Raw genomic sequence first — 13,855 nt, forward strand, 5'->3', positions numbered from 1 at the left:
GGATGTCGCTTGTCGTATAGCACCATCTCCAGTTGTGTATCCATTGGATATAGCCACTTTATGAGCTAGATTTACAGACTATGTCTTCTCCTGGCTACTCGATGAGACTCTTGCCGCCGTTCTGTACATGTTACCTATAACAGATTTTTTCATTTTGCTGGGATGCGCTGAAAGATAGTGGATTAAGATGTTTTTGCTACTGGGTTCCCGGTACCTAGTCTTCCTTATCCCATAGGTAAATGTGCACATTCAGGAAAGCCAACCAGTTGTCTATCGGTCTCTCCCTTGTGAACTTAATGTGCGGACACTGCTGATTGAGAAGATTGAAGCACGCGTCTAGTTCTGCTTGGGTTGAGCAGACGACGCAGCAATCATCTATGTAACGATAATACAGCAGTGGTTTGCGGTCTATTATAGGCTTTTCGATCTTGGTCATGAAAACAATGGCGAGAGTGGGTGCCAGCCTTTGTCCCATAGCTAGGCCTCTAAGTTGTCGGTAGTACTGTCCCGACCATCGGAAAATAGAGCAATTCAGGCATTCGTTTATCAATGTCATGATCTGCCTGATGCTGAATCCATACATGTTCAAAGAAGCCTGGCGCTGCGTGAGCAGTTCGTGAACAGCCTGCATTGCTACATCGTTTGAAACGTTCGTATAGAGTGACGTAACGTCAAAGGTCTCTACTACACATTCACGCTCAAATGAGGTACTGCGGAGATGTTTTAGGAAGTTGCTAGAACTGCTGAGGTGGGCAGGGACATATTTGAGCAGCTGATTTAGGATTATGTTGAGCAGCCAGGAAATTCTATCCGTGGGGCCCCCGATACAACTAATGATAGGCCTCACTTTAAAGTCACGTGGATCGTTCGAAGTGAGGCCATTTTCAGAGAGCTTGTGAGTTTTGATTAGCGTGTATAGGACTGGACATGCGGGTAAGTCGTTCTTGAGACGCGTAATAAAGTTTTTTGGGAGCCCTGCTGTTCCAGCCGTTTCTACCCAAACCCTGTTTAGGCGGCGATATTGCTTTCTAAACTCATTGGCGGAGGATGGGACATATAGACTGTCATCCTCAAGATGTTGTCTCGTTATCGCCTTGTCTAGTTCACGTGATAGAACAACAAATTCGCCTCCCTTATCACTAACGGAAACCTTGATCTCTCCAGCTGTAATAAGATTGCGAATCTCACGTTGGCCTCGACGTTGCGCGACAGTGAGATTGAAATTTACGTGTTTTCTCGAGAAACGCTCCAAAACGGAATACACGGATGTTGCGAACACTCGAAACTTGTTGTCTACCGTGGGGTTGGGTTCAGGTGGTTTATACATCATACGCGGGAAAGGTATGGAGGGTAAGGATACTTGCTCAGCTATTCTGTTCTCTTGCCTTCGCTCTTCTTCTTTTGCTCTCAGTCGCAACCTATCATGAACCAATTGGAGGCCGCCTATGATCGTGCGTGATACCTCCGGACTTATTGATTGCACAGGCGCAACCTATCATGAAAAACAAGGGCCGAGATCCAAAACGAAAAGCGCGTCATCTGAGATGAGTGCATCGCCAATCACAGAAACACGAAATGAACTTTATGCAGTGTTGTTATTAGCAATGGTGCCGTTGTGATCTGCACATGCAGAGGTAGATTTAACAGATTTACTAACCTTCTGGTGGTACTGATGGTGTACTAGTCGTCTGAACTTTTCCTGTGGTCTAAATTTAGCACTAGAGCGACTATAATCACAAATGGACTTTGACTCACCTACTATTCTCCTCCAAATGTGTTCCGGCACAAAACGTTCACAACCATAGGTGCGATAGGGAGGAGCCGGCCCCCTCCCAGGTGAAGGGGGTTTTGCCCATATTGGGCAGCCGAAAGTGAAGGGGGTCAGTGAGTATCTATGTTAGCTTCAAAAATATTGTCGACCGGGGGGGGGGGGGGGGGTGGAATTATAAAAGTCACAGTTTGTTATGGTGATGGATGGCGTCGAATATGTTGTTATGTGATTCTACACACATTGCGCAAAGCATTACGACGTAACAAAATATTTTCTGATTTTGATTCTTTCTTCTACGAACTTCCAATCGTCCTCGGATCGACAAGTAAGTTTTATTTCACCTGATCTTTTTCCCACTATTTTATTATCAGTTTGTTTCCCTTGCTGTTGCTTCTTTACATACACGCTCTTTTCCTCGGCTTTGTTCCCCTTGTTGTTGTTGATTCTTTACATACATGCTCTTTTCCTTGGCTTTTCTTCAAACACACATGGTGCCTTCTGCTTGATCTGAAGCTTGATGTGTAATCCCTCCCTGAGGGCACTGCCGGTCTACTGAACCATATGTGAAAACTCAATACTTGCTGATGTTAGAAACCTTAGACCTACTAGCACTTCACTCTTCCTAATAGGCCTAATGAAGACTAATTGTACTTAATACATTGTAGAAGATTGTTTTTATTGTGTTTTTTTTTTGCCGTCTTTGAGGTAAAAAGATAATGACAAAACATTTATTGCATGCAACATTTGAATACATTTAAATATTGATCTGTTCAGGTGGTCCTCTCAAGTTTCTCCTGAGGCATGCGGAGTTGTACATCTGAACGAAGTCAGTAAAGCAAAGAAGAGCGGGAAAGGAATTGAAAACTCACAATATGAATTAGCAGAACTGCAGTAGCCCATATCCAGCTCACTACGGTATTCGTGGTCGCCGGCATCTCTCCTCTCAGCACTAACGGAAGCGCTGATGTTGTTTCCTCCCCTTGGTGCATTTCGAGGTGCAGCTTCGCCAGCTTTATTTTTATCCAGTTCCAGCATATAAGTAAATACCGATCTCAACTGATGGATACTGATGTGAGCAAATGGAGACAAAGCATACAACGACACATTGTAACATTGTGATATCGTTCAATAAATAAATAAATAAATAAATAAATAAATTTGGAGAATTACTTTTAACAGATATATGAGTGTAAGGATGATGATTGATGATATTAACGATATTATCGTCGTTTCCGATATGTTCGAATCGTGCGCAGCAGTATTCGTCTCGCTTTCTTCGCGGTACTCCATTGGTATAGCCATAATACGTTCTGTTCACTTTGATTTCCCATGACAAAATAAAGTGAATTTGGCTGCAATGTTCTCTGATGCAAGGAACTATACAGCAAAGAACCTGTTAGCTCTCGACTTTTTGGTCTGGTATCGAAAACCATGATGAAATAAGGCATAAGTGACGGCCTTCTGATTCCAGCGCACTGTTCCTCGGGGAAATCGATCTCAAGAAATTCGTCGAAGTTGTTCTGGTTATCCTGTGAATTAGTTCCCAAGTACAGAGTGGATATCTCCGAAAACCGCGGCTGACATCTCTTCTGACCAACACGAAAATCCCGCTTAAGTCTACTTCTTTTCTGACCGGAAGATGGTGGGGCAATGACATTTTCGATGACAAGCAACAAAAGAAAATAGACATGCATGTTATGAAAGTATGGCGAAAAAGGAAGGAAAGTGCGTGCTGTACTCACTGGTGTAAGCGTTGCACTCAAAAGATGGATCAATAGATAATTACTTGAATAGACGCGTCGGCAGGCCAGCGAACATCTGTTGCAGCGCGCCGCCTGATGAGTCATCACGTTGGATAATGCACACTTTACTATTCTAGATATAATAAAAAGAATTGCGGAGCACATCTTTTTAACGCTACACACAGCGAAAAGAAGGAAGTCCTCACAAGAAACTTGCAAGGAAAGGAGTCAGAAACGAGCCTCAAGCAATGCAAAATAACTAGTCGCATTGTCACCTCAACGAGCAAATTTCACCCTTGATAACTCAGTTATTTGAAAACCTGGAAATACAGTGAAGGGTACATAACTGCCCTAACCTTCGTTGTTCTATACAGAAGTTATCTGACTGAATTGAGAAAATGCGTCCCGAGCTCAAAAAAATCGCTGCTTTTTGTAGCTGAAAAAACAGGTTTTTTCTAAATAACTTCTTTATTTGGAAACCGATCAGTAGAGTGAAGGGTACATATTTGCTCTAGAATTCCTCAATCTATAAAAAGGTAACTCGACTGACCTGCAAAAATGCGTAGTTTCTTTAAAGAGGGGGGGGAACATGTTATCGTTGGCGTGCTCACTCCCTCTTACGTTTTATCATTAGGCCCGGAGCACGCGGGAGAATTTACAACTGCGCGTGCTCCCCCCCCTCCGTTTGATCCAAAAAAAGTTTTGCCCCAACATGTTATATATTTTCAGATAGAGCGTAAAATGCTGATTCTTTTGGTATACAATACTTACCCTAAGTAATGTGTTCAAAACTGAAAACACTCAATTTTTGATGCCTAATTTTAGGCGTCAATTTCTCGGCGAAGACGAAAGCGCAATGAAAGTGATGCTTTCTGTAGGATTGGATGCTTTCTGTACGGTAATGAGGCGCTTGAGAGGATAAATCACTCACGGCTTTGATTTTTTCCAGGCTCTGACGAAGGCGATAACGAAACGAAAAGCCGAAACGTTAGCTGTTGTTTAATAAAGAAGATCAATACCAATCTTGGCTACAGCTCAAGAAAGTCAAATAGAAACAATTTCAATTTTAGAGAAATTGTCACTATTATTAATTTATTTCCAGTAATCAGTGATGGGGAGCGGAGCGAACACCACAGAAAGTCTGAAGTCCGGCTTTAGCCGGACGTTCAGACTTGTGTACAAGATACAAGCTGTACAACACATACAAGATCCATAGCTGGATGAACATTTATACGGCTGAATGCAAACCTAATCCAAAGATCCATAACTGAGTGAAATATATACCGCAAGTGGCGTATTCAAAGCAGCCGCTTCTGTGAGTTTATCCATTGACTAACAACTAGAAGCGATTGAGGACTCGGTTTAGGTGATGAACATCGCGTTTCCATCTGTTGTACTGCCCTAGAGTCTGTAGAGTGTTTATCTGAGACTCTTCAAGAAAAACCACTAAAATTCCCAGACTTCAGACAACTTCCGGATATTGAAACCAGCAACTTAGTATTACTTTCATTAGGCAACAGCCGAAATTCTGTCAAGAGATCGCTTGTGGTTACTCGCAAGTTTAACTAGGCACGCATGCACCTGAGAATTTTCGTTGGTGCGAAATTAGTTCAACCGTTAATAAAAGCCATCAGATAATTCAAGGTGAAACTGCTATAAAGTTGTTGCATTTGCAACCTCTTGCCACCTTCCATCGTTACTGTATGTGTGGGTAGCTGCAAACCACTCATATATAGTTGCTCCTTTCCGACTGTCACCGTAACACAAACTCAGTCGACGAGCATGGATTGGTCTTCTGTGCACACGTTTCACACATGCTGGTGGAAGCCAGCAAGTAGCATGTGAAGCTGTGTGGAAGAGTTTTGTCATGTATATGTCATTCTGAAATCCTGTCTTTTAATACACGATGCTGATCCATAAATTGAAACATCGTCCTGTCAATTTAGCAGAATTAAAATACGTTCTGTTTTAAACATCGAGATCAGATCAATTATTGAGTCAATCTAGAGAGGGTGTGTTGAAATAAAATTAATTCGATATCAACAACAGCTCATTTTTTGATTGTTAACAATACAACACAATCCCACGAATAGCAACAGCACTTAAAGTGAATCTAGTTTCAACACAGGAAGTCAACTTCTTAAATTAGGGTATATCAGAATAGGTCTGCTCATCCGATAAAAGTGCTAGGATGACAAGGAAGAATAGAGTAGTTATCACGGTCGACCTTTCGACGAACGAAATGATGTAAATGAGACTACTATTGTGATCAAAAGACGATCACGAAATTCTATTAAAACTGTAAAGGAATGAAAAAAAAAAACAATTTGTACATGTCCCATTAGAGCAATATTACGTTTATTCCGTCAAGTGCCACATTATCTTGGGTCGGTGTTTCTATCTCTCAGATTAGTGAATAGAGAAGCCATATACATTGGAATTAGTCTTACGTAGTTTTCTACCAGATGTACGTCTGTTGGTAGCACACACTCGTTGTTGATGGGTCTGATCTCGAATGGGTATTGTTGTATGCGATCAACAACAACGGTATAGCATTTGGTCTACGAACACAATATTAGAGAGTTATAGGTGGCAAGAATCATTCGTTACCGATAAAAATTCATTCCTATTACTCATTTCCCTTAAGAATCTGAAACGTCTCCAACATATTTCTTGCGGATATTTCTCATTCTGTTTCGTGAGCCAGTACAAAGCATTTCACATCGTAGTCGTTTTCGTTGTGGGCCATATGACGACAGTCTTACCGTGTATGGTTCAGTGTGGAAGCAGCCTTGTTATGTAAACAGTCCCTAACCGTATTAGAGTGTTTACGATAACAGAGCAATATATAAACCAAGTAACTGGTGGTGGCTTATTTTCTACTACACTTCAACCACGAGTGCGGTTGCGATGCCAGCGGTAAAAGCAAGGAAAGGGGCGTCGAGCCGCAAAAAGCCCAGCCGAATGGGGCTGGTACGACATCTGAAGAATGCATTGTGGTTGTCTCACAAACTAGCCTCTTGTGTCATTACAGCCGATGAGCGCCGAAGGAGAAAGACCAGTGGATCTGGTTACGCATATCACACGACAATCGCAGAAACAACGACAGATGGTGTTCGATCAAGTCACCGCCGCATCTAGGATCAACTGTAAAGGATTTCTAGAGAATCGAGTGAGTAGTTTCAGATGGATAAGCAAGGAGGCAGTCGAAAGCTGGTTTCAGGCGCACAATCGTGTACCAGTACCGATTCATGAGAAGAAGCGAGTGCTGCTTACAGTGGTTAGTTCCAGAACTCGCAGATCAAGGATTTTTGAATACAATGTCTCACTGAGAATAGAGAATCTAGGGTCTGAGGAGAAGGCATACGTTGCTGGGGTCCTTACTGCAGAGCAATACTACTCTCGGAACCGAGAGTACTGAGCCGTACTGAGCCATTGGTACACCAATGCCACTACTGAAACAAACAACCGTATCGAATGCAAACCAAAGATTAGAATTTAGCGTTGTATACGCGTAGTTTCGCGCGTTTCACTACTATGATAGTGCTGTTGATTCTCTCTGTTCGGATTGTCCAGTGATCCGCAAGGACTAAGTATGATACACTGATATGTGTGCACACTGGCATATTCTATCAGGCAAACAGCTACGATCATGCCATATAATGACGGGCTTAGTCTGTCACGTGTGCGTGTGTGTATGTGTATGTGTATGTGTATGTGTTTGTGTTGTATATTTGTATATGTGTATATGTGTATATGTGTATGTGTGTATGTGTGTATACCTGTATATGTGTGTATGTATATGTATGTATATATATATATATATATGTGGTGTGTGTGTGTGACGAAATTCCAAAAAGGCGGTGCGACGGGTCCACCGGTGTCGAATTGGTGCCGCGACGCCAGAAAGCAAGAAAAAATGGGGTGCGACGGGTCCCACGATGCCGGATTGATGCGCCGGCGCTAGGTAGCTACAAAATTGGTCCTGCGACATCGAAATGGAGTGCAATAACTTGGGCATGTCGCAAGAAGTAAATGGGACGTTGCAACCGTTTCATAGCCGTGGCCACTGGGCGCGTTGCTTCTCCCTTTTATGACTCCTCTGCGTGTCTATTTCCTTCTACGCCTCAAGTTGGTAGCATGCTTTCCTCGGAAAGTGGAAACATGCATGCAAACGCTGCGGCTGCTTAAATAGCAGTGAACAGTTTACATGATCTGACGCAGAACGTTATTTATATAAGTAGGATGATGTCTTTCACGTCATTTTATGCCAAAACATCATTCTTTGATAACTGTTGGGTGGAAACAGGTGGAAAACCCATATTTCGAGTAAAGCTTTTAAATTTAGTACATAATGTATTGGCAAAGAGTGTTTGAAGCTGAAGTTTGAATGCTCTTCAAATGTAGAACTGACGCGTTTAGAAAGAAGACTATGAAATCTTTCGCCTTTAGTTATAATTTAAAAAAATGAAGAATGATTGTTGGAGATACACAAGTCTATTTTCACAGAAAACGGCATTAATACTAATTTTCGTTGATCAGTGAAAGCGGGCAAAGCAAACACCACAGAAAGTTTGAAGTCCGGCTTTAGTCGGACTTCTACCAAAAAATGAATAAGAAACACAATAAATAAGATTTCTTGATAGCAGAGATAATAGTGCGACCAGCTTGGTTGGGAAGAACCTCATGTCCTTACTTTTTCTTGCAGATGTCGGGATAAATTTGTATGTCGGGCCTTCGTGTGCACCACTAGGCGTGTGATGAATCTCCTCCAGTTCTGGGGTCAGGAAACGTCCTCATGGACACACTTATTAGTTCATACATGTTATTAACATTAGCGTAATTCCTGTAGCTGACACAAAGAGACTCAAACTTAACAATCTAAAAACCCTAGGAGACTACAGATGGCTTAAGGTTGTTGTCAGGCAGGAACGGAACGGTACAGCCAGGTCAAAACGACAAGAAGCACGGTGCATTTGCTTACGCGCTCGAAACGGCGCGGTGAAGGCAGTAGTTGGAACCTAGTTGGAACTATTGCAAACTGCGGCGATGGGTGGCGCCAGCAAGGGTTCCAGAACGCTCCTAACCGCTACGCCCCACCGCACCGCCTCGAGAGAAGCCGCTTACGCAACTGCACCGTGTTTCATGTCGTTTCGACCTTACTATACATCCAGTTTCTCCTTTGGAACATCCAGCCCTCAGCATTATTATGTACGCACGACAAAAAAGTATGACAAACGTCATAGCAAGCGATTTCAAAGAAGACTTCGGAGATATGAAATGAAAGAGAAGAAAAATGGAATGAAGTTGAAGTTACAATCTAGCATTCAATCGCATGCACAAAAAAGCAAAACACACACGTAACGACTAAAAACAATTAGCCTGAGTAATTCTCGAAGTAAGGAGGAGATGAGAACTAAAACCAGAAATATTGTTTTGATGCCAGAAGTGGGTCGCGTATACGAGTTTGATTGCTACCTTCTCTACCTTCTACCATTGGCCTTCCTTATACTAAATGCAATAAAACATTCGTGTATACGGTCTACGCGGAAGCCAGATAGGCCAAATACCTAGAAGGAGCATGGATTGTTTGATGACAACTCTCCGTTTCGTTCCACTAAACTCCCCGACATTGAACAATATATCTGACGTCTAGTGGTACGAGTTACGGTGTCCGTTCGATGAAGGGTTCGCATTTTATAATTTTCACTTGAGTAGTATGTTGTTAGAAAGTAGAATGTTAGAGAATAGCATGTTGGTGGAAAAGAGAGATCTATGTCTTGTCTTTTCCATCTAACGCGTTCAAACCGGAGAGTTGTGAAGTTTTGGAGGGACACTGGTGTTTCAAAGAGCCTATCAGGCCATCAAAAGGAGCGATCGTTCTAAAGGCAGGGGATCAATGTTCGCCTTTGTCGCTGACGCCTCGCATCAGCCCGATTGACTGTGTTCGGCGACGACAGTGCGATGGAACTGTGATTTTTTTTCGTCCAATCGCACCACATCTTTAGGTGAAGGAAGGCGATGGCGAGTATTTCCCAGCGACGTACGCATGTTGTGAACGTGATGATTACATCCTCACACAGGCACCAACGAAAGAAAACTATTGCGATTTTTGGCGAATGGTTTGGAGGGTATGATTGGAGTTATGAAAAGCGAGTAAATATTCCCAAACATGACAGCTGTAAAAACAGGTGCCTTTCAGGATAGTTGCAAAATTTGTGTTTCATTGAGTGAAAAGTTGAGCGATTCCGATGGAAAACTGTGTTATCCATACTGGCCAACGGAACAAGATGGAAAATTGGAAATACAAGGGAGTCGTTTTGTGATAAAATGCCAAAAGAAGACTGATTTCAAAGGGTACACTATATATGACCTAAAATTGAACAGCACGGATCCTTCAATTGATGCATCGAGTGGAAACAAAAGTGTGCAGGTTACGGTTTATAAGTTTCAACGAGGTTTGCTTGGCGAGTTTAAAAATAGTTACAGGAAACTGAATTGGTTAGTAAACCTGAGGAAATAACGTTTATTGCAGAAAGACCAGGCAGATGACGAACACTCGGAAGACAAAAATTCTCGACCTGTGAGTTTCATACGAGATAGGAAGTTTCATAGTTTTCTACGGCTTTCTTAACCAACGCATGATTGCACACAACTTATAATCGGGTCAAAACGACATGAAGCACGAGTGTAGTTGCAGGAGCGGCCGTGGTAAATTGCTAAACAGACCGCTCGCAGCGTACTGCAAGCGGTATGCTTAGCAACTTACCAAAGTGACGTGAAGTGACGTCACTTTGGTTAGTTGACGAGTGAAACCGTCCGGATCGATGTTGGCAGAATTTTTTGTTTGCTTTCATTTCTTGCTTTTCGTTCTATTTCTTTTCGTCTTTTAAGTTTCTTTTTTCATATTTTGTTATGCTTGCTGCATTTGCTTCTGTTATAAAGATCTATATTGAATCTGTACTGCTCCTAGGTTATTGTACTGTTTTCATTCGTGTTTTGCTTCTGAAATTAGGTTCATAGTTGTATTTATTTCTATGTTAATGTCCTTTCGTTAGTTTTTTGCCTACGATCCCTCCATTACAAACAAAAAAGAACATTAACATTAAACTAAATACACGAACAAAAACAATACGGTAACTCAAAGGCATTAAACCACGAATCTGGGGTGGTACGGATTTAATGGGGGTAATGCCTATACGGGTTCGTAGATTGTGAGGAAGAGGGCGATTCCGTTCATCTCTTCCTGTATCAGTGTAAACGGACAGTACCGGAACTGGTTCTTACGACGGCTTCTGTTGCAATGCGCAACCGTTGCGCCCCGCCCCTCCTGCGATTCGTCGAAAACCCATTCGGACGAAACCCAGCTGAAACCAGTACCACCCCAGATTCGTGGAGCGATGCCTTTAAGAACAATACAGATACAATATAGATCTACGTAACAGTACTCAATACAGCAAACATAACAAAAATACAAAAAAAAAGAAACGTAAAACACGGAAAAACCAGAAAGAAAAGCAAAAAAAAAGAAAACAAGCAAGAAATTGCGGCCAATATCAAGCTAACCTTTTTTTAAGGGAATTCATGAAACCCTCATTACTAGACAAGGGACTTGTGAAGTCGACAAAAATAAGAGACTTCATTGTTACGTTTCATTGTGCCCTGACGGGCACAAGTAGACATTTTCGCGCTTGGACCTCCCTTCATTTCTGCCTAAAAGAAAAAAGACGAATGATAGTTAGGAGAGCGCAGAACAATGGAAATATATCAAATAAGGAGAAGGGAGTGAGAGCTGTTTCAGAGAAGACAAAAGAGCGAAAAAGTTCTGGTTGCAAAATTCTGGAAAACACGTCTTGCAAAATGAACATGACCAACAATGATTGGAGCACTTAATTCCCTCTGTGATACAACTGTAATAATACCGTAATTTATTTCCACTATTACACTGTAAACATGTCCAGATAACGCTCATGCATTTCGAAAGGTGGCCAACAGACTCGTGGCCGGATCTAGACTTACTTGGACCGTTCGTGCAAACACTATCAAAAAAAGAGATTCAGGTCCGTTGAGTAGTGTTATCGTAACCTAACTGACCTCTTCAGTAAAGAATGCTATAATAGTAATTATAAGTTTCTATCCTTTTAAAACAAGTTAATTCCATTTTTATTTTTGTTTTTGAAGATTATGCGGAAATCACTGGATAATTACGTACCGCCTGTCGTTATACAAAGTCATGATGGGCTTGGAAGGTATTTCCTGCACTACTCCAAACTTGAACTCATATCAAAAGCTTCACACAACGATAAGTTTTCAGGGCGCCTATTATATGGGTGTCGACAATTCTAATGAAGGATATAGAAAAGAAGGAGTGTTTTGATGTCGAAGATCTCGCGAAGAAATGCGTAAGGTGTGGAAGTAGCGGTTCACCTCAAAAGAGAAATCTATTCCAGTCTTCTTCACCTTTCGTTTAGAGCTCGACCAGGCGCGTTTTATAAAAAGATTCATTTCTGCGTCTTGATAGCTCTGGCATTCCGACTTTCATCTCTGGGCGGTTGGACTGCACTCGCAGTGCGTTCTTAGGGTTTCTTTTCATGGAATTATCACAGTTCATCTAGCTATAAATGATGATTCCATTTCAGGACGCCCGTGCTAAAATCAAGGACATTGAACAAGCCTATCAAGCGAGTTTGAAGAAGTGAACGACGATGCTAAAAAGTTTCGAGATTCGTTACAATACATATTCAAATAAATATCGTGATTGGGTACGAAGTTGTGTCGAATAAATGGTTTGCGAGTATTTTATCGTTTTGATCAAAGTTGACTCAGCTCTGTGAACAGTTCCAATCAAAAGTGTTGTGGTGACATAATTTGCTGCTACATCGCTTGAAGTTACTAGATGTATTTCCAAGTATATAGTGTGTAGTTCACGTGTCCGGCCTCCTTCATTTACTTTCCTTGACAAAATCGGTGGTATCTATGTGATCCTCGATCACCAACATAGAACAGAATTCCAATCCTTTTGGTGCTCTTCATCCTTCGGTGATCTACTACGCTATTCAAAATGCTCGTTTCCTCCTTACCACCTCAGCCATCAGGCCGTTCATCATGTTCACTTCCCGATATGAAACATTCATATGTGTTCGTCGTGTTGAACGTGAATGCGGCATCCATTCTTCATCAACATCGTCTTTTGTAGGTAGATTCAATTTAAGATTCGACCTAAATAATCAGCGAAACGAAGGTAGTGCAGCTGCCGGGGCATTAACCCTCACTCCCGGATGTCGTTGCGTCGCTTTTGCTCTCAACTTTTCGCATTTCTTCTAATTGCAACAATACAATATCTCGCCAGGTGAACAACTTTTCGTAGCTTCGAGGATTGTGAGAGCAACAATCATTCGAATCGACCGAGAGAACGGATAGTTTAGCGAATAGAGTATAATCGAGTCTGAAACTTGAACCCAGCATGCTGGGTCTCTTGAAACTGGACAGATCTCTTATCCCAACAATCAAAGAAATTGCAGTACTTGCTACATCATTAATCCAAGGCATATATTGAATCCACCAAGCGGCTAGGTAGCTGAGAATCCCCAAGCGACACACACTAAGTCACACTTTATGATACGTAAATCAAGCACAGAAGCTAAGAAGATAACACAACACAACACAACCCAAAGCACAGCTTCGATGTCGGCGATAACGACATAGGCGTGACGTCATTAACAGCACAAATTCTAGTGCCCAAAGTAATTTACGATATAAGATAGATAGAGGCGGGGGTACTCAGAAATGAGAAAGGGTGTCGAGGGAATGTGTGTGAGACAGAGGAAGACGATGAAAAAATGATCTACTGCTGGCCTGCTCACAGGAATCAACATAAGTGCCGGCAACTCTATGAGTGAATACAAACTTTGAGACATTTGACGTACTCCAGAAAGGCAGGAGTAGCCCAAGCACGTTTGCATCTCACGAATTGGTCCAGTAGTGTTCTTCGCCAAACATCTAGAAGAACATCTAAAGCAATTGTGAACGAATCTACCATAGACTGCCGACAGAACACTCATCCTCCTTTGAATCTCGTTCTCCAGAACGCATCAGACACTCAACAGAGATCACAGACAATTTGATTGAGTTTGTATTCGCGTGCGTTTACGAGAAAAAATGCTTGAAACAGTCCCAGCTACACATATAATTTCACGTTCTATAGTCTGATGAAAACGACTTGAGGCTTGGTGCATTTGTGGAAACGGCTGCGCTCTAGGCGTTGACGTGGAGCTAATGCTCGTAATCGAGGTGGCAGTACTGCCAACTGGATTTGGTGTGCGAGCTAGCAATGGTCTCCCCA

At 42.1% G+C, this 13,855-nt stretch overlaps 5 protein-coding genes across 6 annotated transcripts; 2 read left to right on the plus strand and 3 right to left on the minus strand.

The window, feature by feature from the left end:
- Positions 1-214: 214 nt before the first annotated feature.
- On the minus strand, positions 215-2,228 carry RB195_001558 (uncharacterized protein; the record flags this gene model as incomplete). Of its 2 annotated transcripts, XM_064198400.1 has the most annotated exons (4): positions 215-1,492; positions 1,658-1,706; positions 1,756-1,766; positions 2,175-2,228. In XM_064198400.1, the coding sequence occupies 4 exons, from the start codon at positions 2,226-2,228 to the stop codon at positions 215-217; spliced, it is 1,392 nt and encodes a 463-aa protein (XP_064054280.1). The 2 variants fall into 2 exon arrangements, with proteins under 2 accessions (XP_064054280.1, XP_064054281.1); XM_064198399.1 differs by lacking the exons at positions 1,658-1,706; positions 1,756-1,766; positions 2,175-2,228 and having other exon boundaries at positions 215-1,330.
- A 313-nt stretch (positions 2,229-2,541) lies between these two features.
- Positions 2,542-2,806, minus strand: RB195_001559 (uncharacterized protein; the record flags this gene model as incomplete). Its single annotated transcript, XM_064198401.1, has 2 exons — positions 2,542-2,588; positions 2,641-2,806. 2 exons carry the CDS (start codon positions 2,804-2,806, stop codon positions 2,542-2,544), a joined length of 213 nt encoding a protein of 70 aa, XP_064054282.1.
- Positions 2,807-2,966: 160 nt separating this feature from the next.
- On the plus strand, positions 2,967-4,516 carry RB195_001560 (uncharacterized protein; the record flags this gene model as incomplete). The annotated part of the gene is made up of 3 exons (XM_064198402.1): positions 2,967-3,052; positions 4,339-4,411; positions 4,463-4,516. 3 exons carry the CDS (start codon positions 2,967-2,969, stop codon positions 4,514-4,516), a joined length of 213 nt encoding a protein of 70 aa, XP_064054283.1.
- Positions 2,992-3,465, minus strand: RB195_001561 (uncharacterized protein; the record flags this gene model as incomplete). Its single annotated transcript, XM_064198403.1, has 1 exon — positions 2,992-3,465. One exon carries the CDS (start codon positions 3,463-3,465, stop codon positions 2,992-2,994), a length of 474 nt encoding a protein of 157 aa, XP_064054284.1.
- A 1,907-nt stretch (positions 4,517-6,423) lies between the features above and the next one.
- On the plus strand, positions 6,424-12,212 carry RB195_001562 (uncharacterized protein; the record flags this gene model as incomplete). The annotated part of the gene is made up of 11 exons (XM_064198404.1): positions 6,424-6,486; positions 6,548-6,685; positions 6,737-6,793; positions 9,522-9,644; positions 9,716-9,946; positions 10,049-10,096; positions 11,475-11,573; positions 11,695-11,762; positions 11,828-11,920; positions 11,985-12,081; positions 12,153-12,212. 11 exons carry the CDS (start codon positions 6,424-6,426, stop codon positions 12,210-12,212), a joined length of 1,077 nt encoding a protein of 358 aa, XP_064054285.1.
- Between the last annotated feature and the right edge of the window lie 1,643 nt (positions 12,213-13,855).

The sequence above is a fragment of the Necator americanus genome, chromosome IV (genome assembly GCF_031761385.1).
Source record: "Necator americanus strain Aroian chromosome IV, whole genome shotgun sequence".
Classification (NCBI taxonomy): domain Eukaryota; kingdom Metazoa; phylum Nematoda; class Chromadorea; order Rhabditida; family Ancylostomatidae; genus Necator; species Necator americanus.